The 26,795-nt window shown below is 30.8% G+C and overlaps 1 protein-coding gene across 1 annotated transcript in view; it reads right to left on the bottom strand.

Annotated features, from left to right (window-relative positions):
* Positions 1 to 2,192, bottom strand: part of LOC142319249 (tyrosine-protein kinase transmembrane receptor Ror-like) — a 333,167-nt gene extending 330,975 nt beyond the window's left edge. Inside the window, exon 1 of the mRNA XM_075356295.1 lies at positions 1,708 to 2,192. Within this exon, the coding sequence (XP_075212410.1) occupies positions 1,708 to 1,789 (82 nt within the window). The 5' untranslated portion in view covers positions 1,790 to 2,192. The remainder of the gene's footprint in view (positions 1 to 1,707) is intronic.
* Positions 2,193 to 26,795: the final 24,603 nt, after the last annotated feature.

Raw genomic sequence — 26,795 nt, 5'->3', positions numbered from 1 at the left:
CCAAAACTGCTGCAAAGTTACACAATACTGCAGCAGAGATACAGCACGCGCTGAAAATATTTCTTTAATAATTTAGAGACTTTAAAATGCTTATTTAATAAAACTGAATAATTAAAAACTTTAATGCCGATGTGGGCGTTTCACGTGAGTCCACTATCTATAAAAATAAACAAATATTTAACATCGTTAACTTTTTCTATTTAAGATCAATAAATATTTACTATTTAGATAGTAAGAAGGCATCGTATGTCTCGAATAAATTTTAATTCTGTATGACGCTTTCCAACTGTGCAACTCTAGGAAAACGGAATATATTAGTTGTCAATAGATGTCGGTTTAGGCCCTCTTCTTACGAAACAGTTTACCAGCTTAAGACAGAATTTTACGGTTGTTTAATTTAAATAAATTGTTATATACTTAATAGATAAAATTAGAGATAATACAGTGCCTTCTAGAAGGTCTTTAATATAAACCGATGATTGACCATTATGTTTTCTATTCTTAAGATTAAGAATTATTAAGAGTTCAATTGCAACTCCTCAAATACCACAGTTTTCCACGTTATTTAAGTTTAATTAGATGCGGAACCGCACGGAAGAAATTTCTTAAATCTAAAAAAATCGCCGACGATTTTCTCCTTTCCTGGCATCATAACTTCAGAACTGCAAGAAGGAAAGTATATAATCAGTCAAAAAAAGAGGTATGTTTTTCTGGCATTTATCCTCATTTCATGAACCCAGGAACCAGAAAAAACAATAAAAGTGGGGGGAATGCTCGTGCGTACGTACGTTATGTACGTATGTTAACGCGTTTGAAGCTATTTAATAACTTTTGACTGGATAAACCGATTGAAATATCTGGTAAACAGACTCGTGTATTTGTCGGTAGAAGTTTGGGGTCAATATCTCTAAGATGGGTTGGATAGTTTCTTTGGGATCAACTTCTCAAAATTTTGCAAACACAACCCACGCTATATTAAGCTCAATACATGCTTATCTTACCATTTTAAAAAAATTTTCACCAAAATTCCGTCTTATCCAGAAATTGAAAAAAGCAATCTTTTTATTTATTGTATATTTTTTAACCAAACTTTTTTTTTAATGTCTTTCTAACAATAGTAGTAGTGCAAGTGACTCGCAAAAGTATCCAATATATAAGGATAAATAACCAATGCAAAGAAAATATTCCAACTTTGTCAGTTTTTTTTTTTTCATTACAGGCATTGGTAATGATTTTAATAAATCTTGTTACAGTGTCTTTATTATTTACATTTGATTAATAGCGAAACTGATTATACATAAAATTTTGTTTTAAAAAATAACTAAATGAATAGGCTATTAAACTAAATAATCTGTTTTTAATTATTATTTAAAAAATGTTTAGATGTATTAATTACTTAGAATACTGATAGGTTTAAAATTTTATGTTCGAAAGAGATCCCCTCGAATTTAAAAAATTAATTTTATTATATACTGTTTTAAACCGTTTTGAAAAACAAACATTTTTATATAATAGTTGTCAAAAATACAAACACTACTACCCTGTTTTTTTTTTGTTGAAAAAATAATGATAAATTTTGAAACCGTATTAAAAAATATTTATCTTAATCGGTATTCGAACTCAGAACTTTACAGATTAAAAACAGACGCTACCACTTCGTCACAGTAATAAATTCATCATAATTTTTTTTTTAATAATACAACATACCTGCACTAGAATAATCCATCGCAGATTCAAAATCGTTTCTTGAAGATCTGTAATTTCTTTTTTGAAGAATATTTGGCCCCATTTTTTTTACAAAAATTTATAAAAAAGTAACATAATTTTAATTGCTTTTTCCACGCACTCACACTTCTTTTTTTATTCACTTTTAATAATTTTATATTATTCAAATTAATACAAAATAAATAAGCATTATATTTATATTATTTTAAAATAAAAGATTATAAAAAAAATATGTGTAGCTCATTTAAATTAAAATACGCGATTTAATGATCCTTATTATTAATAAATTATGAAGAAATTTATTATTAATCTAGAATTTGTATCATTTAAACTTTAAACGTTAATTATTATAAAATATAAATAAAATTTAAAATACGCGGCGAGTTGTCCGATAACATAACAGGAGCGTAATGTACACAAGTTTAGTACGAAGCGCTGTTGTCGAAACTCACAGGCAAACTGAGCGCGCTACGTCAGTTCCAACAGTACTGCGCCATTAAGTATCGTATTAACACCAAAAGTATCGTATGCAGGGAAAAACTTTAAAATTAAAATTATTATTAATTTTTCTATTTAATCATTCTCACACAACATTTATAGAATTCTTTATCAGTAATCATAATAATAAATAATTCTTAATGATATATTTACTGTATGAACAATTACATTATTCATTATCTGTATTAATTATGTGTAAAACGGATTTATTTTAAAATGTTATATATACTTACGCCATTAGCTACAAAACTGTTGCAGTAGCTATAGCTACAAAGGAAAGTATGGTTGGTCAGTCAAAATTTTGGTTGAAAAGGATTTTTACAAATCTAGAAACGTTTTACGATGTACATATGTTGGGTCGGCCTATATTGTGATAAATATTTTCCAACAACTTAAGCATTAAAAATTGAAATTTGACTCAAATATTTCTATATGCCGGGCGCTGATATCATTAAATTTTTAATTTAATGAGACAAGGGTGTAAAGTATTTACAACCATTTGAAAATATTTTGTGGGACCGTAATAGGAACTTGAAATTCGATACAGTGGTAGTATTATATGAGTTGTTTCTAGTACTGAAATTTCAAATCGATCGGAATTAAGGGTAGGAAAATGATTATTTTCATTTTTCTCATATGTGTTACTTTCCCAAGTATACCTCTATTGCTGTTGCAGCAACATAGGTATGAAAAGAAAGCAAAGCGGTTGGCCAAAATGTTGGTATAAGGGTTTTTGCAAATGTCAATGTTTCAAGACTCATTAACCCCCCCCCAAAAAAAAACACTCCTTAGTTCAAAGATCATATTAAAAGTTACAGTAATTTCCGGAAATTAATTTGTTCGCCTTTATTTTGATTAAAATCTCCAGACTGGCTGAACATAAACTCTTCAAAAATGCCTCGAAAAACTTCAACGTGTGGGACATTGGTGGCATTAAATTTTTGACAAGATTCAAAATGTCTAAGGTAGTTTTCCCCATTTTTAATTTTTTAATTTTTGTATAATTGACGTATAAAGTTAAACTTTAGTACGATGAAAGTTGTATAAAATATTCAGTTATAGTCATATAATATATTTATTATATTTTCCTAATGAATACGTTGAAATCTATTCATTCAGTGAAAAATAAGCAACCTCCCACGGCACAATGGATGAGAATGATATGTATGACATGTAAATGAGGTGTAGTTTTGTACAGATACAGGCCGACTATTCCCTGAGACGTGTGATTAATTGTACCCCCAACCACCAAAGTACAAAGATATCCACTGTCTAGTATTCAAATCCGTATAAAAGCAACTAACTTTTACTAGGATTTGAACCTCAGAACCTTCAACTTCGAAAATCAGCTGTTAAACAACTAATTTGAGACGACGAGTTAACCTCAGTAGATAGCCCGGTGAACTACTTTTTGTATAATTGTCGAACAAAATTACACGTGTGTAATTTTGATCATGAGAACATGGGTCATGGGTCATCTGAGAAGATTTTTCTAGGAATTTTGATTTTCTCACAATTACACTTTTAATACTCTATAATTAAGGTAAAAAAGATTTTCGATCAAGGTGGTCAAATCGGACCCAATTTTTTTTTTTTTTTTTTTTTTTTACTAAACACTGATATTTTTCGCTAATGTGTTCTAAATATTGCATAATTAGATCAATATGTAAAAACTCTATTTATAGTTAGAGTAAAAAAATATATCAAGGGCAAATCCGGGAAAATTGTATAACTCGTTTTTGGCTTTTTCCAAAACAAATTAGTAAAATCTTATGAAACTTGAAAAAATATTCGTTTACATAGTTTCTAACTTCTATTAAATTTTGGCCTCGACCCTCTAGGAGGTTTCGGCCGCATCCAAAATAAAAAGTATTTTTTAGACCCTTATTTAATGACTCTAAACTGAATTAACCATTAATTCAGTAGATGTAGATCTGCTCGTTAGAACTTTAATGAATTAAGTTTTAGGCCCTTACAGATAAGTAAGTGAATAGGGCGGTAAAAAACTTCACATTTTATTTATTTTTTTCTAATATCATTAAACAGATATTATATTATAGCATTTGACAAGGCTATTTTAATTTTTGAATGAGGTTCCATAATCAACCCCAGAAAAATAAAACGCGTTCAAGGTCATAGCTCATGATTATTTCAAAAGAATAGCTGTTTGCCAAGCCTGATCGGGATTCTCACGCACCACCTTCTGGATAAAACGCAGCGAGTGACTTTACCACTCCGTCACGGAAGTCCAAGTATTTATTTACAATCACTCATTTAAAATGTCATATACAGAGTGATATTTAAGCGTGGAAACAGCTTTATACATATCTGAGAGGTGTTTGGAGGCAGAAAGAAATGGGGTTCTACTTATACATAGTTTAAAAAATCTACATTATGGTTGGCTTTTAATTTTTCTCCGCTATCTTGTATCCGCCATATTGAATCAAACTTAATTTTTTTTAAATTGGAAGGTGGACATATGACTCATGATTTCGATTTAAAATTTTACAAGGAAAAACAACGGTAAAAGCCGTTTTTTCTGTTAATGCCTGCGTTATCAAGTTATAACCATTTAAAGTTGCAATGACGAAAAAATTGTGTTAACGAGTAAAACGCGCTGCATGAACAATTTTATTGCATTTTACATTCATAATGTACACAATAACGAACTTTAAACAGTGCTATAACACTGCCTGATAATAATAAACAATAACTAATTAATAACAAACAAAAAAACAAAATTCGCTTGTAATTTTTGTTTCGGCCATGACCAGTATATGCGCATAAACATTTTTACGAAGAATAACTGATACACCCCGCTCCTAAATCTGATCTAAGTTTGCAATTTTAAATAACATTACTTATTATTAAATTATTCTCATCATTATATTAAAGCTTCATCGTCTTCGATCACTATAAAATACAAATACGTAAATTATATACATTAATTAACACTTTCCGGAAATGTCTATAACTTTTTTGTGTTTTCTGGATAAAAGGAGGTTATATAGCTGAAGAATTATAAATAAGATAAAAAAATTAATTAAAGTAAAATAAAACCGATTTAAAAAAAGAACTGCTTAAAAACGTGAAAATTACCTCTTTTTCGTTAATTTAAACATGGATTTTAAGTATCGGCCCAAAATTACAAAAAAATAAACTATTAACAACTTAATAAAGGTTCATTTGTCGCTGACTTTAAAAATTAAATTTATAGGATTAAAAAAAAAATTTAGTTTTTAGTACGGTTAAGTAAAGCCACTTTTTTTCTTTTTTATGTTTGTTTTGTATTTTTAAATTTATTTTTATATAAAATTATGACAGGTATACAAAAAAAGACGCAGATCGTCTGTAAAAATGCCAGTCATAAGAAATACAAAGCGGTAAAAAGCTTTGTCCTGATAAAATAATAAAGGAATGTAGAAAAACAAACCGATTGAGCGTTAAGCTCAATTGGTTTGTTAAGCTCTCTGGAATTCAGAATAAATTTGTAAATTTGATTTTAATATCCAATCGTTTCCTAATTAATTTTCTTCATGAAAAATGTTTTTTTTATACCGGATGAAATTAAGATATATTTCATCATAAATGAAAGATTATAAATAAATACTTCGACCTCCGTGACGAAGTGTTAAGTTACTCGGTGCTTTTTATCTGGAAGGCTGTGCGTGAGAATCCCGCTCAGACTTTAAAATCTTTACACATTACAAAAATTCATTTCTCATTATGTATCTGTAATCAGGCAGTAAAACAAATATAAAAATTATTAGATCTAACTATCCTGTTTTAAGCAATAGTAAATATACAAATATTGTATTATACTGAAAAATTATGCAATTCTTGCTACAGAGGGTTTTGCCCTTGACACACTACTGCTTTCGAGAAAAGTTAAGCGGAACATATTTAAATGTCACATACTTACATACTTTAGACGAAAAGAACAGAAATACTTTCCACAGAACAGACATTTTTTTAAATTTATTTTATATAATTTTATTTTATCTACCGGAAATTTAATTCCATTATTTTTATAATATTCGTTTGATTAGTCCGAATCATTCAGTTCAAACCCAGCTCACACAGATAGAGGCCCACAGGTTAGAGTTCATTAATTCAATTTATTAGGTTTGTACTTCAACCGGTATCTTCATTACTTCATATATTTTTATATGTATATAACACACACACACACACACACACACACACACACACACACACACACACACACACACACACACACACACACACACATACATACATACATACATACACACACAATTTTATAGCCTACGACACTCCTGGTAACGTAAGGATTCCAATGCGGAGTTATACATCTAAATCGGTTTAGTCGCTGAGCTAGTACGGTGGAACAAACAAACATATATATATATACATACACCCTAAATACATTACACTCCTTGAGCAGTCGCGTAATTAAAATTAAGAATAACTTAAATAATTAAAAGAGTAAAAACTGTAGGTTTTAAATTGATTAAGTAAAAACCGGATAACAAACTAGTTTTTAATATTTTTCCACAACAGGAACACAGAAATAAATTTGATTAAAGAAGTTTAAAAGACTTAAAATTTAAAAATATAGCAGAAAAAATATTAATAACAAAGATAACTTTAAAACTAAATTTAAAGGATTTTCAAAAAAACAAAGACCGGAAAGAAAACTGGAAAATTAAGAGGTCGGAAGAACGTAAAGAACAACATGCGGAGAAAATGAAAAGATATTGGAAATAATAAAAAACAAAGTAGAAAAAAATGACGGAGATTGGAATTTGTTCCTAACTGGTTAAAATCGGAAAGAAAACCAACTTTTATTCTACGGGTGTATAATTACACATTATGTAGATCGACGGGTAGATATGCTATACAGTGGATAAATAAAGGAACTGTACTACATTTGCCTGGATCAAACAAGAGAAACCACGTTAATATCTTCATCATAACAGCATCATAAAATATAGTGATTACAAAACAAAAAATATCCACGATTACAGTCGATAATAATTATTTTAAATAACGTATAAAATAACGTTTAGGATAATACATGACGGTATTAAATATAAAAAAATAATTCACGATTCAAAAAATGTTAATTAGAAGTTAATTAATAACCTTAGTTTATATATTAGAATTACACAGTGCGGTGTGTTATTTACGTAAGAGTTATGCAACCGGTTTTAACAATTAAATACTACATTACAATTAAGGATTTTATCGCTAAGCATGTTGCATAAAAGCATAGGCTTGTAAATTTATTATATTAAGGCAACAAGACGATATTCCAACAAATTAGAAAAAAAGGAAACAGATGTTTCATTCCATTTCAGGCAATATTAATAAATACTACTCTGATTTTATAATTGACAATAAAATAAACTATTTAGCACTACAGATGGTAGCATTACATATGGTTCAACACCTTTTATTATTTGAAGGAACACATCGATAGGGAAGGAGGTCTCCCTTTTCATGTTATGTATTTATTCCGCTTAATTCCGATTACTTACGTCGACATGTCATCGCCGGCCTCCGTGGGGCAAGTGGTAGCGTCTCGGCCTTTCATCCGGAGGTCCCGAGTTCGAATCCCGGTCAGGCATAGTATTTTCCACACGCTACAAAACACACTCGTCTCATCCGCTGAAGCAATACCTAACGGTGATCCCGGAGGTTATAAAATTAAAAAAAATTAATACGACTAAAATTACGTATACACAGTGATTCAGGAGGAAAGAAAAATAATTTGACAATTGATTCTAAAGCTTGAAGTAAGAAAAAAGTTCATACAAGCATGTGTTCGAAAACGCTTTGTTATCGAGTTACGGCTAGTGAATAGTTTTTCCTGGTTTTCATTTCCCCCGATGGAATGAGATCATAGTGAAATTTTTAAGGCCTTAAAAAAGAGGTAAAAACTTGACGATTTTCTATATTTTTTAACCTGAAAAATCGAATAAATGAAGTCCCAGAACTGTCTCTCGTAGTTTTAATTATATCCGACGTAAATAGAAAACTTTGGTAAAGAAAATCTCATTTTTTTAGGTCTGTAGTATAATAACCTTGTTAAATGAGTAATTAATGCGTAAATTTTATTATCAAACCTTGTAGAGAATTTAATTATAAGAAAATTAATGTATTATAGTCTATGAAAAAAAAAATATATAGTCTATGAAAAGAAAAATATGAAAAAAGAATGAGGATGATATGTATGCATGTAAATTAAGAGTAGTCTTGTACAGTCTCGATCGACCATTCCTGAGACGTGTGGTTAATTGAAACCCAACCACCAAAGAAGCGAAGATTGAGAACAGCAGGAATGCTAAATAGTGAGGTGGAAAACATCCTTGTGAGTGAATGGCAGAATGAATGGGCTGAATTGCAGACTGGGACATGGACTAGACAATTGATACCTAATTTAGATAACTGGCTAAACAAGGAAAAAGGAAACATGAATTTTTACATGAAGCAGATGATCGGTCACGGGTCCTTCGGCCAGTATCTATACAGATTTGGTAAGCGTACAAGCCCTCAATGTATCTATTCCCAAGAGGTAGATACCGTAGAACACACGGCTTTCACGTGCCGGAGATGGGAGAACTTAAGACAAGAATTAATAATAAACAACTTAAATGTGGAAAATCTAGTGAGTTGGCTAACTAGTAACAATAATAACTGGGATTGGTTTGCAAACTTCGCTGCAGTGGTTCTCCGGACGAAAGAGGAAGACGCGAGGCACTGTGTAGGGTAGCGAGGACAGTCCATCCTCGGAGGGCCCGTATGCTGAGGTGTGCGGGTTCCAATGATGGGGATGGAACTCCTGGGGATACTGTGAGTGGGGAAGGGAAAAGAAAAGACCGAGTCCCGGCCGGCGATGTTGGTACCGGGGCTCTTCGGATATTCTGGGGAATATCTATAACGGCATTGTCCGTTATAGGCAGGCATCATGACCGAGTCCCGGTTCCCCGTGGAGGGGGTGGGGGACGGCATAGCCGGACCTCGCCTTCGAAACGGGGAATTAGAGGCAGGCACTGAAAAGAAAAAAGAAAAAAAAAAGATCCGAGACCGGGGAGGCTAACCTGCCGTGTGCCGTGCCGGGCGCACAACCGGTGGGCGGGGGACGCCTCCTTAGAGTATATGGACACTCTCCCCAACTAAGTATACTTAATTGGATATCCGGTTGGTGAGAGAAGGAAAAAAACTACCTTTACTAGGAGTTGAACCTTAGAACTCTCGACTTCGAAATCAGCTGATTTGCGATGACGAGTTCACCACTAGACCGACCCGGTTGGTAATGTCCTCCATACTGATACTTTGTGGAATGTCGAAATGGAATGTTTTCCCTTTCAATACCGTGTACCGGTTGACGTTCAGAGGAAATATGTGCACTTGGAAGTGTGTCATTCTCACGAAGATTATTAAAAATTCTGCTAAGTACTTTACGGTTTGGGACTACTTGTCCAGGTTACCTACATCGGTATTCTTCCATCGCATCTGGAGCACTTTATCGCAAGCCATACATAAAAATCATCATCATATTCTGTACATTTGAGTGAAGAGACGCGGCATTTTTTAAAAACAAGGAATTCAAAACGGAATTTATTATTTTTAAATTCAGATTCAGTTGTAAAAATGTTGGTTCAGTTTAGAATACAACAAACACAATAACGCTACATAGTTCGATTCTCAAAAATAATTAAACACTATCAAAATTATGTAAAAAACAACAAAATTGTCTAAAATTACATGTAACTATAATTTTATGACAACAATCAGTAGTAAAAAAATTAATTTCGAAGCATACCAATAGCTTTGCCAAACTAAGGTCTAAATTTGTTGCACTAAAAATTTGTAATTTTTACAAATCCATAACATTTTTCTATTAAGTTTTGTTTTTAATAATAAGAGTTAATTTCTTTTTTCAAGATTTATTTGATTTACATCAACTTTCTCAAAATTAGATTCGTTACAAGTTTTGATAATAAGATTTACACATTCATTAGTCATTTAGCGTGTTTTTTATTACCGAGGTTTTCTGTTTTACGTTAGATATCATGAAACCGTAGTTACAGTAATGAGACGACCTGTTTTATTCAATTTTTCAGATCAAAAGACATAACCATCAGAAGATGGTTATGTCCATCTTCTATGTCCGTGGTTATGTCTAAGATAAACCATCAAGTTTATCCCTACGCCTTAAAAATTTCAGTATGACCTCATTTCACCGGGGGAACTGAAATCCGGGTGAAATTTTTTGCTAGCCGTAACTCTATAAAGCATTTTAGGACATATGATTGTATGAACGTTTTCCCTTATTTCAAGCTCTAGAATCAGTTGCCAAACTATTTTTCTTTCCTCCTGAATCACTCTGTATGTTAAATAAATTGATGAAAAACCTTTTTAGATGGTTCGGTAATTTATAAAATCAGAAGTATAATAAAGTTCCACCTACATTGTAAATACTTAAATTGCCGTTTATGCTTTTTCCGTTTGCAAATGGCATGCATTTTCCTGTATCTATTACACATTTTTCTGCTACATCTACATCTTCTGGTATAGATGCTCACAAATTTTTAGGTTTGGAAATATATATTTTATTAATGTAAGTTCTGTGCACGTGTTACAGTTTCTTTTTATCCTTGAGTTTTCAAAATATTCTAGATAATTTATGAGAAAAAGATTAAAATTAAACGCATTAATAGTAAAATGGATTATTTTTTCTCTTAGTTGGGTGTTTTCTGGAATGTTTAAACAACAATTTTTTACAGTGTTTTATCCAGTGTGCATAATTTAAAACTTTTTTATAAACAATACAGTAGCTACTGTTTGAAGAATCCTAAATCTTTTCCACTGTTCTACAAGAAACAGAATAAAACGGAGCACTTTAAAATATTTTAGATTGTTCCTTAAAACTTCTACTACACAATCTATTACACAATCTAACTGAACGTTTATATCTTACTTCGAAACCTTTGTTAAAAATTTATTCCACGTCTCTTGTTTCATTTTTTTAATTTTCTCCTAATCTCTTATCCGGTTAGCGTAAGAAATTCACGACGTAGTTACTTAGTGTTATATTTACTCCAGTAGAAGTTAACCGACAAACAAACTTGTTGCAAAGCTTAGTTCTTGTGATGGAATTTAAGCTATGTTAAGCGATTTAGTCCTGCATTATTGTCGTTTTTAACAATTACTTTCGTGGTGTTATCAAACTTTTCACCAGCTATGGAAAAATTGTAATTTTTGGTTAAATATGTTTCCATTTCTCTTATTAAATATCTGTGTAACATTCAAAATCAAAAAAAAATAATTCTCTTCTAAGTTTATTTAAAAGTTTAGATAAATCTTCTAAAAGTTGTTACAGTTTTAACGCCTGCAAGTTCTAATTTGTGTATAATTATCATAAAATCGTCTCTGTATCTATTAAAAACAGCATCCAGTTCTTTTAAAATTTGTTTTAATTTTATAAGGTCTTGTTTACAATAAATTTTAAGTTTTTTAATTTTAACTTATGTCATGCTAACTTGTAATTGTAAAACTGACGACGTAAACACCAAATGGTTCTTTTCAACCAATAAGGTTCGTCATTTTTTTGCATCTAAAATTTTTTAAATCGTTATGTTGTCGCAAATCGGGTTTGTAATTAGCTTAAACAATTATTTTATTTATGATAGTTATCAATACAGTTTATATCTGTTATATCTGTAACAAAATGTCTCATATTCTCTGTAAAATGTCTTAATTATTTCAGAATTTATTATTCTTCTTTAAAACTATTAAAAATAAATATTTTACTGTTATTTATATAGTAGCTGGAAGTTTAGTTGTAACTACTTTTTGTTCATTCATATTCTTGTTTTATTATAACAAAAATGTTTTTTTAACATCCTCATCCATTTTCCAAGGTCATGTTTGTAGAAGATAAATTATAAATATAAAAGCTAATATTTTAAAATAGAAAATTGATATTATATCCACCTATATTAAATCCACATTAATTATTTAAAATATATGAAATAATGTTAACATAAATATATTAAATTACAACAAAATGCATCATCACAATCCAGAGGTCGTTATTGAAAATTATTTTGAGCGCATAGATATATATACGTTGAACAGTATGTGATAATTCAGAATTTAAAAAACAATGTTTAGTACTATTTAAAAATGTATGGACAGATTAATATTCTTTTCTGTAAAAGAGATTCGTTTAATTGTATTTTAAATAAATTGGTAGGAAGATTTTTTATAAATGTTTCGGTAATTTATATTTCGATTATACACAGAAGTTTAAAAAATGAATTACGCATTATTTTCTTCAAACAATAGAAAATGTTAACGCTTTTAATAATTAAAACAAATTTGAAAAGATTAAAAGAAAATATCATTTAAAATAAATTTAAACGGTATCATATCAAACTGCTTGCTTGAGAAAATAAAAGACCGTATATTGAAACTTTGAAAATTCACAAATGAAGAAACAAATGTTATAATATGTGGCTTGAGAAATATCGCTTCATTCATACTGTTCTGCCATTAGGGCAGGACCTGCACGGCTGCTGCTCTCCACGTTCTTCTATCCTTTGCCAACCCCTTTGTTTCCGCATATTTTCCCTTTTTCATGATCCCATCCGTCATTTAAAAAATTTCTTCCTTCCTCTTCCTTTCCTTCCATTTACCAAGCCTTCTGTCGCATCCACTAATAAACACCTCATACAATGTCCTAGCCAGTTCCTTTTCCCATATTCAATCGCATTTAGAATTTTCCTGTTCCCTCCGATTCTCCTTAATATTTCTTCATTTGTTACATGGTCTTGTCATCTGATATTTAACATTTTTCGCTACACCAACATCTCAAATAACTCGTTATCTGTTTTCCTTTCTCATCACCCACATTTCAGCACTATATACCATCACACTCTCCAAATAAAACATTTTATTAACCTTAACGCTTAATTTAATTTTCTACACCACAGCAGGCTTCTCTTCTTATTAAATGCCTGTTTAGTTCTTGATATTCATGTTTTAACTTCTGCTATACAAGACAGAGGTCATAAAGCTCCCTAAGTACTGAAATTTCTTCACCTGCTGTAAAACTTCATTTCGTATCTTAATCTCAATCCCTCTCCTCTTTTCCACGTAATATCAAGCATTTTGTCTTCTTTTTGTTTACTCTCATACCCTGACTTTCGCAAGCTTCATTTAAGTCATGAAGCATTTAATTTAGTTTATTGGGCTCTTCGCCAGTACCGCCACGTCATCAGCAAAACGTATACATTCTATTCTTCTTCCCTCGTCATTACTTCTCGTTTCTCATTCACATAGTATTTAATTATTTCTTCCAGATATATACTAAACAGTGTCGGTAACATGTAGTACCCTGCCTCACATCCCTTCCAATCCCTATTCTTCCTGTCATTCGTCTCCTACCCTCACTTTTATCTCTGGTTGTAGCACAGCTCTTTTATTAGTTGTCTCTCTTTCCAGTTAACTTCCTTCTTTTCCCAAATTAGAAAATATTGAAATTATAAAATTTGAAAACTTTTAATTTTGATTTTGTTCTGTACGTACACCGGGTACATGGCAAAAAATAGAAATAACTACAGAATGATTAACTTTAACCCCAAACTTTCATTTATGAAATGCCTATGTTGCACCTACACCGCTACTATCGGCTATTTCTTTTCTATTATATCCGGTTGAATACTGTTCATTCTTCAGTACAGTTCGTTTTGTCTCGCAACTGTGGTTTTCTAAAATGCCTTATTCTATGCAAGAAAATATTATTATAATCGAAGCTTATGTGCGTTTAGGAGATCCTTTAAGGAAACGTATAAAGTATTCGTTGAAATATTTGCCAATGCCAGAAAAGATAATATACAAGATTCGGTCTAAAAAAATACGTATAACGGGATCGGCTGCAAATGTAAAACGAAATAGGCTACCTTTCATTAAGACTCATTAGACTTCATTAATACCTTAACTGATATTCAACAAAGAATTTCTCAAAGTCCAAAAAAATTTATACAGAAACCGTCAGACAATGAAAAGTAAAACACATTCTCCAGAAAGATTTTCTACTTTTTAAATTTATGACCGGTGTAACTTCTACGCTACAACTTAAGGAAGCAGACAGATCGAAACGTCTTAATTACTATAAAAAGGTTCTCAATAAAATTACTGACTTTTAATTACACCCGATGTTATATTTTATTACTGACGAAACACGGTTCTTTCTTTCTAGTCGTGTCAATTCCCATAATACCAGGTACTGGCCCGCAGATAATGATTGCTAATCGTTTGAAAGATCACTTTACAATTAGAAAATCGGTGTACAGTTTTTTTTGTTCACTAATCGAATTGTGGGACCAAACGTTTTGATTCGACTTATACAGACGTGTACCTCACACTGAGGAAGAATTCTATTTTTTTTTTTTTTTTTTACTGTTCGTGAACTTAATTACTTTCAATAGGATGAAGCAACATGTCACACGGATTTTAAATGTTTATTCCACGCTTCCCAGATTTATGAATCTGTGATTTTTATCTGCTGGTTGAAAGTTAAAGTTTATGAAACAAATCCCCACTTTTTGGAAAAACTAAATGCCAGTATTAAACATCTCATCTAGGTCATTTAATATAATCTTTTTTAACGTCGAAGGTCTCTCAACCAGATTACTAGAGCAAAAAAATGCATTGTTGTGCAGGGCGTTTACTTTTAACATCTTTTGTAAAAATAAATGCGCAATCTTTTATTAATATATATAATTATTTTGATGGTGAAGCCAAAGTAGTCTATTATTTGTTAAATAAATTTGTAAAACAATACTAATTTTTTTCTAGCTTAACTAAATACAAAACTGTATTCCTTTTAAACACGTGTAATTTTTGCATTCCATCAAATTTAGTATTGTATATTTTAATGTATTTTGCTGTTGGCAATAAATAAATAAAAATATAAATTATTCGTTTAGTGAAAAAAAAGTTTACTTTTGCGTTTTCATTTCTAAATTTTTTAATGAAATATAGAGATATATATTTCATTCAAATAATTCCAGATTTGAATCTTAGTTAAGCATGGCGTTTTTCAGAGATTACAAATTGCACATTTCTATATCTTATATGTTTCGGTAAGTTGTCTTTAGATAAGCCCATAAAAAATTCTGCAAATTCCGTCTTCGAATAAAATCTCATAAAAACTGGTTGTAAAAAGAAAAAATATTCTTTCTATAGGTATAATACATAACACAATCAAGACCGAGAAAATGTATTTTTTTTTTTTTAATTGTTTATTTTATTTTTACTTTCTCAGTTATAATTCTATTTCTGCTGCACCAAAATAGGTATAAAAGTAAAGTATAGCGATGGACCAAAAGTTGGGTAATGGAATTATTGCAAATGACGAAGTAAAAAAAATATCGAAGTTTGAAGACTCTCTTAGTAAAATATACCACAAAAAAGTTGTAGAAAAGTTTAGAAGATACGTAAGTGTGCTGATCTGTATTTTGATTAATACTGGACTGACTCACCATAAAGTCTTAAAAATGAAAAATCTAAAAGCTTGAAAATGGCTTTAAATTCCATTATTTGGGACATTAAACATTGGACAAAATTTACAAAACGAAGAAGAATAGTTTTCTCTATTTTTTTATACTTGTAAAAAATTGAGCTTTATTTCTGATAAAAGTACTTAAGTTTTTTAAATTTTAATTTTTTTAAGTCTAACTGATTTAGGGATGGGCTATTCAACATTATTTCTAAATCATTTTAAAATTCTATAAAAGTTCAAAATTTAGTTAAAAATATTTTACTTTATTTATATATATATATCCCTGCCTCGGCATTATTTTTAACACCATCCGACAAGGCGGCATCATGGTGAGCGTATTGTTTTTTTTTTTTTAGTAAGCTATATTTATTTCTAGCCTTGTTAAACGATACTGCAGCAAATCGGGACGATTTATTGAATTAAATAATTACACTTATAAATAACCATTTTTAATTAATAATAACAATTTTTCTTTTTTTTTAAATTGTACTCTAAATACAAAAATAATTGTACGATAAAAACATTTAGTAAAAGGGATTTTCCAAGATTTAAAACTTTTTATTAAGAATTTCCAAGAATTTTTTTTCCTCAATTATACTTTTAATAGTGAATAATAATGAGGTTAAAAAAGTAATTTGACCAAGCGGGTGAAGTCGAAGTAAAATTCTTTTTTAACAACCATTTTAATTTTTTTCGCGATTGTGAGCACTCCTTCCTGTACCCGATTAGCCAAACCGATAAAAACACTATTTTCACTATTATTATTAATAATAAAAGTAATAATAACAACAATGTTTGTGGCAAAAAGTAATTGGAAACCTAAAACTTCCAATCAAAAAAGAATCACAATAAAACTCAAAGGAATATCAATAAAGTATTGTTTACTTTTGCAGATAATCAAACGATGATAATAAACCGCTGATATAATAAAACAGCCCAAAATAAAATCGAAATTTTGAAGGAAATCGCCGAAAGAACTGGACTGAAAATTTAATTTGAAAAACGGAAATTATGATAAATATAAGAGAACACCAAAGTGAAATAAAAACAAATTTCGGAAAAAAAATTAAATATTTAGGTGAAGTAATCCAGAAAAATGGACTAGACAAAATAAGTTTAGAAAATTGGGCAAATAAAATGGAAATGGCTTTCCGACTAACCAAAAATCTTTACTATAAAAAATTGATTTCTTAGAATGCGAAATACAAACATTATTACACGGTTATAAAACCTGAAAAGTCTTTACGCGGCAGAAACTTAGTATTAAATAATCAAGTAAGATTAGAAAATATTTTGAGAAAAGTATTAGGATCGAAGTGAAAAACAATATAAAATATTTTAAAATCAAACGAGAAAATTTGTAGAAAATTTGAATCATAATCGACACAATTAAAAAACGGGGAATAATATTTTACGGTGATACAAAGAGAATGAATGAAGAAAGATTTTCAAATTTTTTAGTAATTTCATAAAAACAATTGGCTTCTAGAGATAGGAAAGCACCTCCAAGAAATCGGAATAAGAGTAGTAGAAATTTTATACGTGGAATTTTAAAAAAAAGCGCATGAGTTTAAAAGATTTAAAGTGACTCAAGACGGAAGATGAAACAACAAAAGGAGAATCACAGAAGAAAACAAACAAAAAAAAAACAAACTTCAAAGAAAAAAAAAGTTTGTTCACGCCGTTGAGAGATGGCCAATTCGAAAAAAAATAGTATTCGTAATTTTTATTTTTTATTCATTTTCTTTAATAAAATTATTTAAAAAAATTATTTAAAAATAATAATGATAATGATAATAATAAATAAATAACAATAATAATTATAATAATGAAATACAGACTACAATAGAAGCATCGGAAGCCTTCTCGGAGAGACCGACCCGGTTTTTTAACTATTAGTCTTTATTAAAGGCTAAGAGAACAATGGTTAATAATATTTAAAAATTTTTATTTAAAATAAATTAAATTTTACTTAACAACTTAATTTTACCTATTATTTCCATTTAAAAATATTATTGAACATAAGGGCCAGCTCCAGAAAAGTTTTACAGTCCTTTGATTTCTTTTTAGATTTTAATAATCTATTAGTTTAAAATTTTTAGTACATCTTTAACTGAAAAATATATTACATTTTAATATTTTTATACAACATTTTTCAAAAATAGAAAAACGATTAAATAAATAAATAGCAAGTTTTTTCCTATTTAAATATTATAAATAAATTTCTTCCATTACATTATAAATTAGTTCCATTATAGACAGAATTCTTAGGAAACATGAAAAACTGTACAAAACCGCCAATGTGAAAATTAAAGAAATATATTCAGATCAACATAAGGTGATATTCTACCCGGCATCCTAACCTTAAGAAATTAAACATAAGAATATCTTTCCATACCGCTAACAATGAAAAGAATATGCTAAAATCTAAAAACACAACACTTATACGATTAAAATCAGGCATTTACAAGATTAAATGTAATGACTGCGAATATTTTTATATAGGCCAAACAGGAAGACGTCTTATTTCATAAAACGGCTCAAAGAATATATCTACCTAACCGCAATTTTATTTTCAGTAATTTAAATACGCGCACCAAATTATGGATCGCGGTCATACGTACTCTAATTTCGAAACCAATTTCCTACTACTGCATATACATATAAGAAAGGCAGACACATGGATGCGCTCGAAAAAGCATGAGATATATAAAGCACATAAAAATAGTTCAATTCACGCACTGAATGATCATTTAAACTTCGTCCAATTCAATTTACGATACGGCGATAAAATCAGAGGTTGGCGGCAGGCAATCGCAGCGGCTGCGCTGCTTGAGTTCTGCCGCTCTACGTGACGACGGTTTGCACACGTCACATTTGTATGTTGTTTTATGTGTTATTTTGTTGACTTTTTGTGTACAAGTGTGTGTTTGTTTTTTCGTTCATTTTATCTTGATGTGATGACGACCTCCAGCGAGTGATTTTCTGAAGATGGAGCAAAAATCCGAAATGCGTTAAAAGTAGATACCATATAGAAAGTTCACAGACGAATATAATTTATTAAATTATTTATCAATCGTATTTTACATACATTAAGATGAATTTTAAAATAAATTTACTTAACATGATCTTTTATAAGAATACTTAATTTTTAAAAGTTCTCCTTTCCCGGAATCACTCTGTATTTAAGAAGAATTTCATCTCTCGTTTAAGAATTTAAAAATATTTTCCGATCGTAAGTTTCAATATGGCTGCTATTTAAAAAAAAAATAAACGTATTTTCAGCTCTTGTGGGAGATTTATTTTTGAAATGTACCATTTCATAACGCTATTTAACATTACTGTGGTTCATACATAAATCAATTTTTAATTAATAACGGAATTGAAGGAAAGCCGTAGAAGTTTTAATGTAATTAAATACCTGTTGTTAAATTCAATTATATAATACGATTGAAGTTTTATTTGCATTTCTTAGAATTCATACAACAGACCACGGGGTGTTCTGTAACCCGCGGAGATAATACTATTGGATAATTTCTCTTTTTTACCGACAGCGCATTATGTAACAGCCGCTAAACTGATATTTGAAATAATTAAAGTATAGTATGAGAATGAATTGACACTATTGAAATCTAAGCAATGAAGTAACTTAAAAACTTATAAACAGTGCCTTCCACATCTCAAAAACTGCTTTTCAGAATTAAATTCTTCTGAATACGTATAATAGTAATAATAATAATAATTTTTTTTTTTTTGTTATGAAAGAACGAGCATCAATAACCACGGCCATTAGCCCGGTGGAAATTGGTGCCGTATGAAAAGATGCCATGCCTGACCGGGATTCGAACCCGCAACCTCCGCACGAAATGCCGTGAATAATGATAATGAAGCATAATACAATTACAGATATATTTTCTTTTAGAGCCCTGCTATTTAAATTCATACGTTATGTTAATGTTGCTGATGGTAACTGAAATTAAATGTACGATAATGCTGATGCATATACAATGAAACTTTTTTCCATTTTTGCTTCATCGATGTTATAAGTTGTTGTTTAATGTTTTAATTTTCTATTTCAGTACAAACTTCTGCACTCATTTTGTTTTTTACCGCTGGTCGCATCTTGTTATTTAAGTATTAATTATTATATTATACTGAAATCCCCTTCCTATAACTAGTCAGTGATTTAGACAATAAAGACAAACCTGTGTAATTTTTATATCAAAAGGGCTGCATCGAAATCGTTAATGCTCGAATGGTCATATGATGACTTCGAAACTAAAGGACAAATCCGACCGATGGCGGTGTAATTCGTGAAACAGAGATTGGCCTGCTGAAAAATATAAAATAGGATGTCAATATCATCGTACTGACATGATAATTTTTATGATGATAAATTTGGTTGAAGATAAAGAAAAATTTATCTTCAGCCAAGAAAATTTTGCAATTCTTTGCCGGCCTTTTTAATTTTACTTATATTAAAAAAATAAATAAAATTTAAATTTAAACGATTTGTTATTTATTACGTAATCCTATTAAAAAAATTATAATTTCTAAATTCTATATACAGAAAATAACGTAACAGTTTCCTAATCTATTCATATTTATAGTTTATTTATAAACGTGTCTCTGCTTTTATCTGTCTTTGTGCGCGTGATTGCGCGTGTGTATAGTGTTAATATATATATTACCATTATTATTGTCATCTAAACAATGATATTTACAATAGAAAAAAGTACATTACATGAATGAAATGCACTCAATCTGTCACCTTGATACTATCAATTAAAATACTACTCTTGTCATATGAATTATGTGTACTTAATAAAAATTGTACCAGTAGCGCTTTAAAATATACTTTTTTATTTAATTATCTTTTAATTAATTGCATTACTGCTTTCTACTTTTATATATTTTTTTAAAATCTTTTCTATTGTGTTATAAATTATAAAAAAATTTAATTTAAAAAAATTTTTAAACAAAAATATAAATTCCTGATTATTTTTTTATTTTAATGTAACGTTACATTATTTTATTTAATCAGTTCTTCCTTTATTCTTGTACGGCATACATTCATTGACTTATTTTTTTCTAACTTACTTTGAAAAAAAAAATAATTTTGGATCATATTCTATTAAAATGCTTTCTATTTTTGAAATCTTCTGTTGAATATCTTTATACAATTAATTTTTCTATATCAAAAAGAATGCGCTTTTCAATAGAATTAAGGCACTAGTATCGTTCTACTACTACCTACTTCTCTTTCTAGATGAAACCACTAAAATGTATTTAACAAAACATAAATAAAAATTACACTATAAAGTCTCTTTTATATTTTTTTGTCTATTACGATGGATGAACAATCAAGATTTTTTTTTTAACTTACATTTCTTCTATTTTGTACTGTAAAATTAAGTTAAAAATTTACAACTAAATCTGATAACAAAGCATTAAAAAAAAACATTTTTTCGGCAAGGAAATTAATTGACTGAGCTGAATTTAAAATCATTTTAAATTGAATGAATAGACATAAACTATGAAAATGTTTTACGAATTAGGATACGTTTAAACAAGATTTATTTATGAATAAATTTAGATTTAAGATTAAAAATTATTTTAGGTTTTATACTTAAAAAAATAACAAAAGGGTCTATTATGGCTTAACGTAGAGTATTCGATTTTGTGCTATATCAGTTACAGTGAACTTGAGTACTAGATGGGTGGATTTCAATTAACCACACATCTCAGGAATGGCCGATCTGAGACTGTACAATACTACACTTCGTTTACATTCATATATATCATCCTCATTCATCTTCATTTATCCTCTTGAGTAATACCTTACTCAATACCTAAACGATCACATTTGTGATCGTTTTGTGTTTATAGTAAAGCACAATCGATTATCTTTAAGAGAGTATGCGTCTTATCAAATATCGATTTACCGTACACTCATACGAATTTGATGAACGATCTACATGTACCGGATATCCAAAAAAAAACTCCAGGCTTTCAAAAACTGATATGGTTTTTTTTATTTTGCAGTGGGTCTATTGAAGCGACAATAATTAAGTTTTAGTTAACGTATTCTCCACCAGAGAGCAGCTACGTTTTTCTGCTGCACAGCCCAAGGTGTTATAAACCTGGGTTTCAGTAACGTGCTGTCATCAAAAGAGAAAGCACAGCGCTTGTACCGGTTCGCAAAAAAATCAGCGACTATCGTATACAAAAAAAAAAATGATATGCGATTCGATAGTATAAATTCTCCCTACGACAAAAGCATATGTAAGTGGTATGAACAATTTTTGAAAACCGAGAGCGTTTTTAAAGGACAATCGCCGGCTAGCTAGGACTAAAACAGATGCCGAAAACAGAGAAAGGATTTAAGTGTCTTTCCGACGAAGTCAAAAACGTTCAATTCATAGTGTTAGTTGTCAGTTAAGCGTTCCTAAAAGCATTGTTCATGATGTACGTAAACGACTGAAACTTTGTGATTGTAAACTGCAGCTAAGACATAAACCAAAACCTAACGATAAGTCACAAAGAGTTCAATTTGTAACGACGATATTAGATTTCATTTATACTGATGAAAACTACCTGCAGCGCCTGCTACTTTCTGATAGAGTAACATTTGATGTTCATGGAGTCATGGCCCTAATTATCGAGTATGAGGTTCAGAAAATCCACACTAATCGGTGGAATTCTTTCGCAACTGCCCGAAAATGAATATCTGATATGGTATTTTGCACGATCGAATTTTCTGGCCACTTTTTTCGATGAGCAGACTTCTACGGCCACAGTATAATCGGACATGTTAAAAGACTTTGTGATTCTGCAATTTTAAAAATGAAAGGCCTAACTTTCTAACAGAATGAAGCCCCTCCACATCATGCAAAAGTTGTGCGAATGTCGCTCAACGGCAGGTTCCCAGAAGGCTGGATAGACAGAGAAGTTCTCATCGTTCGGTCACCACGAAGACCTAGTTTGACGCATGAATTTCTTCTTATAGGGCTAAACCTGGAACCTAGTGTTGAAAAGTATTCGGAGGATAACTCGTTCGTTAGTTATAGTATGGTGCGGAGGACAGTACACCGCGAACAGTCTTATAGGTCCCAACTAGTGTGTAACTTAAATCGTGGTTGCCTGAATCTGGTTAGTGCAGAAACCCGGAAATTGATGATTAGCTAAGAGAATTCCTAACCAGTACTGCAGTTCCCCCATGAGCTCTCTCATCTGGAAGATTTTTCATTTACATCTTAGGCTTGAAGCCTATGGTGATTCCTGTATGTAAAGTGCGTCTCTGATACAAGTATTACGTCCAAGAATTGGTAATTTCCATAGTTTCAAGCTTTTCCCAACTAGAAAGTAGGCCCTTAAGTTTCCAAGTAACGATCCTGAGATACTTTGCCGTTAACAAATTTTCAAGATTACCTGAGTAAGCAAGCTTATCAGACTTCTAATCTGTTGACCTAGGAAATCTATCTTTGAAGAAAGCCTGTCTAACCTGTCTACATTATTCTCCCCTTTACAGTCAGCTGCCACAGCATACTTTTGGCGGAGAGACTCAGGATTCGCACCGACGTTCCCGGGTGTTCCACGTTCCAACGTGGGAAATTGTTGTCATCAAACATGAGGCCGGTTGCCCTACAGCTAACGGATTCGACTGTTGGAGTAAGATGTGAGTTTCGGTTCGCCTCTCTAATATTTCTCTCTTGTTTCCTCTCTAATATTCCTCGGTACACTCTGCAACCTCGCTACTTTGCCGGATGGTCGGATTGGCATAAAGTACAGTTTGCACCCACGCACTTTACACAACGGAAGGACTTCATGAAATTGTTTTTGGTGTGCCCGTACTGCTGGCACCTCATGCACTTTTCAAAGCCTGCTGGTTTCCGCGGTGTTTCGAACGATTCGTTGCAATTCGCAATGTATTTTAACTCAAATGTGTTTTTATTGTTCTCCTGCGGCTCTAGGATTACGAAAAATATTGATTTTACTCTTTGGTTATTCTATAGCATACATTTACTGTCCCTCACCCTGTTTGTGGTCTTCGATTTCTTCCCTGATAAAAAATTTATAATCTTAATCAATAATCTTATAATACTATCATTTACCTGTCACCCCAACAAGACCTTCTTTTTCCTGTTTAGCCTCCGGTAACTACCGTTTAGATAATTCTTCAGAGGATGAATGAGGATGATATGTATGAGTGTAAATGAAGTGCAGTCTTGTACATTCTCAGTTCGACCGTTCCTGAGATGTGTGGTTAATTGAAACCCACCCCAACAAAACCTACCTTTAAATAACTGCATCTTGACCTAACATAAATGTAAAAAAGAAAGGTAAATAAAATGTTCATTATATTCAACGATAGCGATATACTCGTACAAGAAATTAAGGTACAAAAAATCGTCGACTCTCATTTAAATTACAGGTACCTCTAAAAAGATTTAAAAACCGCCAGATCTATTAAATTTCAATTCATAAAATATACTACATTACAGAAATAAACTTGATTTTGAATAACAGGGTGTTTAATGCTGGCCTAAACCCCAATTAAAGTGTTGAGAACAGTGTTCAACATTAGGACACGGTTGAGAACAGTGGAATCGAGTGGTACAGATTCCAAACTACAGCATGAAAGCCTCGTTGATCCTTTCTAGTGAAAGTAATTGTGAAGGTATGACCTATTAATTCACTTTCACGAACTATATTTACGACCTTCTTGTACACTTTAATATCTTTAGAAATCATCCTAAGGTGCTTCCCTTTACCAGTCCTATATTGTAATCTCCCTTACCCGCAACCGTTTCTGTCAGTTCGTATAACCTAAATATATCATTTATCTCGTAAGGTACAATAGATGAGGGCTTAACGGGTTCCGTTTTATGTAATATCCGTGTCTAATGGAAGGCTACTAACTTATTTGATACGGATAATCCTCCAACGGTCGGATTATAAATTGCAGTTTGTTTTCTCGGCATGGGTATGGTTCTCCACTAACCAGAAGTAGGAGGTTGGGATTCAATAACCAAATTGTCGTTATCGCTTGAATTCCGGATAAATTATTCGCCATGTCATCTCTGATTAATTCTCTACGAGTTACCTTCCTCGAGTCTCTATTCGACGACGTTAATGAATTACACTTTCGTAATGCCAGATAAGCTCCACAATCAGACGTCCCATCGTCAATTATGTTAACTGATACAGAATCCATCCTAACCTTTAAGTTAGGAAAAAATAATATTTTTAATTATATATTTCTTTAATCGTATTTTTCATGAGACGGTCTTTAAAAATGTTTAAACAAAAATATAAACTTTGAAGTTTACTAGATTTTAATGTAACTCGGTATTTGTGCACTATTTTACGTATTCGCTTTCTTCTACCCTAACTTCTCTTATTTATACTTAACCCATTCCGTAATTAATACTTTAATATTTAAAATCCCTTTGGCGTATCAGAAATAAAAATCTGTCAAGGGAGTAGCTGGAAAATTTACGTAACACTGCCATCTTTTTTACTTATAATACTTGTAAAATATTATAATATTTCACAATTATAATATAATATTTGAAGCCGTTTTTGTGTGTGTGTTTTCTTATTTTTTTTAATAAGGAGGAATATTATTGTTGTAGAAGTTCTATCATTTTGTAATTAATATACTTGTATTAATATGCTTATATACCACGTTACTTACTTGAGCAGTAATTTCTAGTTACATTTTTGCAGTAAAAAATTATTTTTATTGGGGGTCGAGTCGGAGGAACCCCATTTACGGGCAAATTGTCGGGTTTGCTAACAGGTTCCGCAAGATGTTATTAAAGTGCGCGTGCGCGCGCGCGCGCACGTGTGTGTGCCTGCGCCCTACAGACTAAACCGCAGTAAACAATTTATATTAATGGAATTTTAAAAAAGCTGACAACAAAGTTGTAATATTTTCATGACATTGGTTGTTATTCTTAAACAGTGGAAGAATAATTTATACAAGAAAAAGGTTATTGTCTAATATTTATTTTTTTTGGGGTGAAGGTAATTATGATAATGTAAAATTATCTCTATATGTTTAAATAAACCAAAAAAAAAAAAATGTTTTTTGTGCTTTCCCAACCTCTAAAAGCAACTTTCGATTTTTTTCTACATTTACTACGTTAAATGGAAGAAAATAAAACAATTTCCACTAAAAATTTACAACCAATAAATTGTTACCGAAGTTACCTTTTTGTGAGGGGGATGGGGTGAATTATGATGAAATTTAATTGTAATATTTTTACTAAAAGTTTATTATTTTAATGTATAATGTTATTAAAAGTTTAAATAAGTTGGAAAAATTAAAAAAAAAAAAAAACATTTTCGGCACGCCGGAAGGTAGATATCACCGGTGCTAAGTAGGGAATAAAAAAGATTTCCACCTTAAAGATAAGAAAAACTTCAAATTTACTCAATACGACAATGGTTGCACGTGAAAAAAAAGTTTCACATGTTTACCATACGACAAGCCCCATATTCTTACAATTCCAGCAACATTTTGGTCATCCCTTATCGTAAGAGTTGGTAATATCAAAACTTGTTTCAGATAAAAGTTTTAGGTAATCTTTAGAGGACTAACAACCACTTTAAACCGATTCGATACTGTGCCTATTAAGGGAGGTATGATTCTTTTTTTTGTCTTCGAATTCCCATTTTTTCAACCCCCTGGGCCAACGCTTGGTGATGTAAAAAATTTACTTAGATAAATTTTAGGCCCTTATCCAAAAAATAATAGAAACTTTAAACGAATTCAAAATCATAAATTAAATTTGAAATTGATTTTTTAATATTAAAAGTACTGTAAAATTTATTATCGGTTTTTGTATTACGTAAGATACTTTTTGATTATCATATTGTCTTTCTGTGTATTATAATTCTTTCTTGTACTTCAGGTCTTTATTTTATACACAGAATGTACCAAAAAGATTCATCATATTTTAGAAGACTTTAACTCTGTATTCATTCGCCGCTAACGAAAAACAAA

This window comes from Lycorma delicatula, chromosome 2 (assembly GCF_047948215.1).
Source record: "Lycorma delicatula isolate Av1 chromosome 2, ASM4794821v1, whole genome shotgun sequence".
Taxonomy (NCBI): Eukaryota; Metazoa; Arthropoda; class Insecta; order Hemiptera; family Fulgoridae; genus Lycorma; species Lycorma delicatula.
The sequence above is the reverse complement of the archived record's forward strand: the minus strand, read 5'-3'. Positions and strand labels throughout refer to the sequence as shown.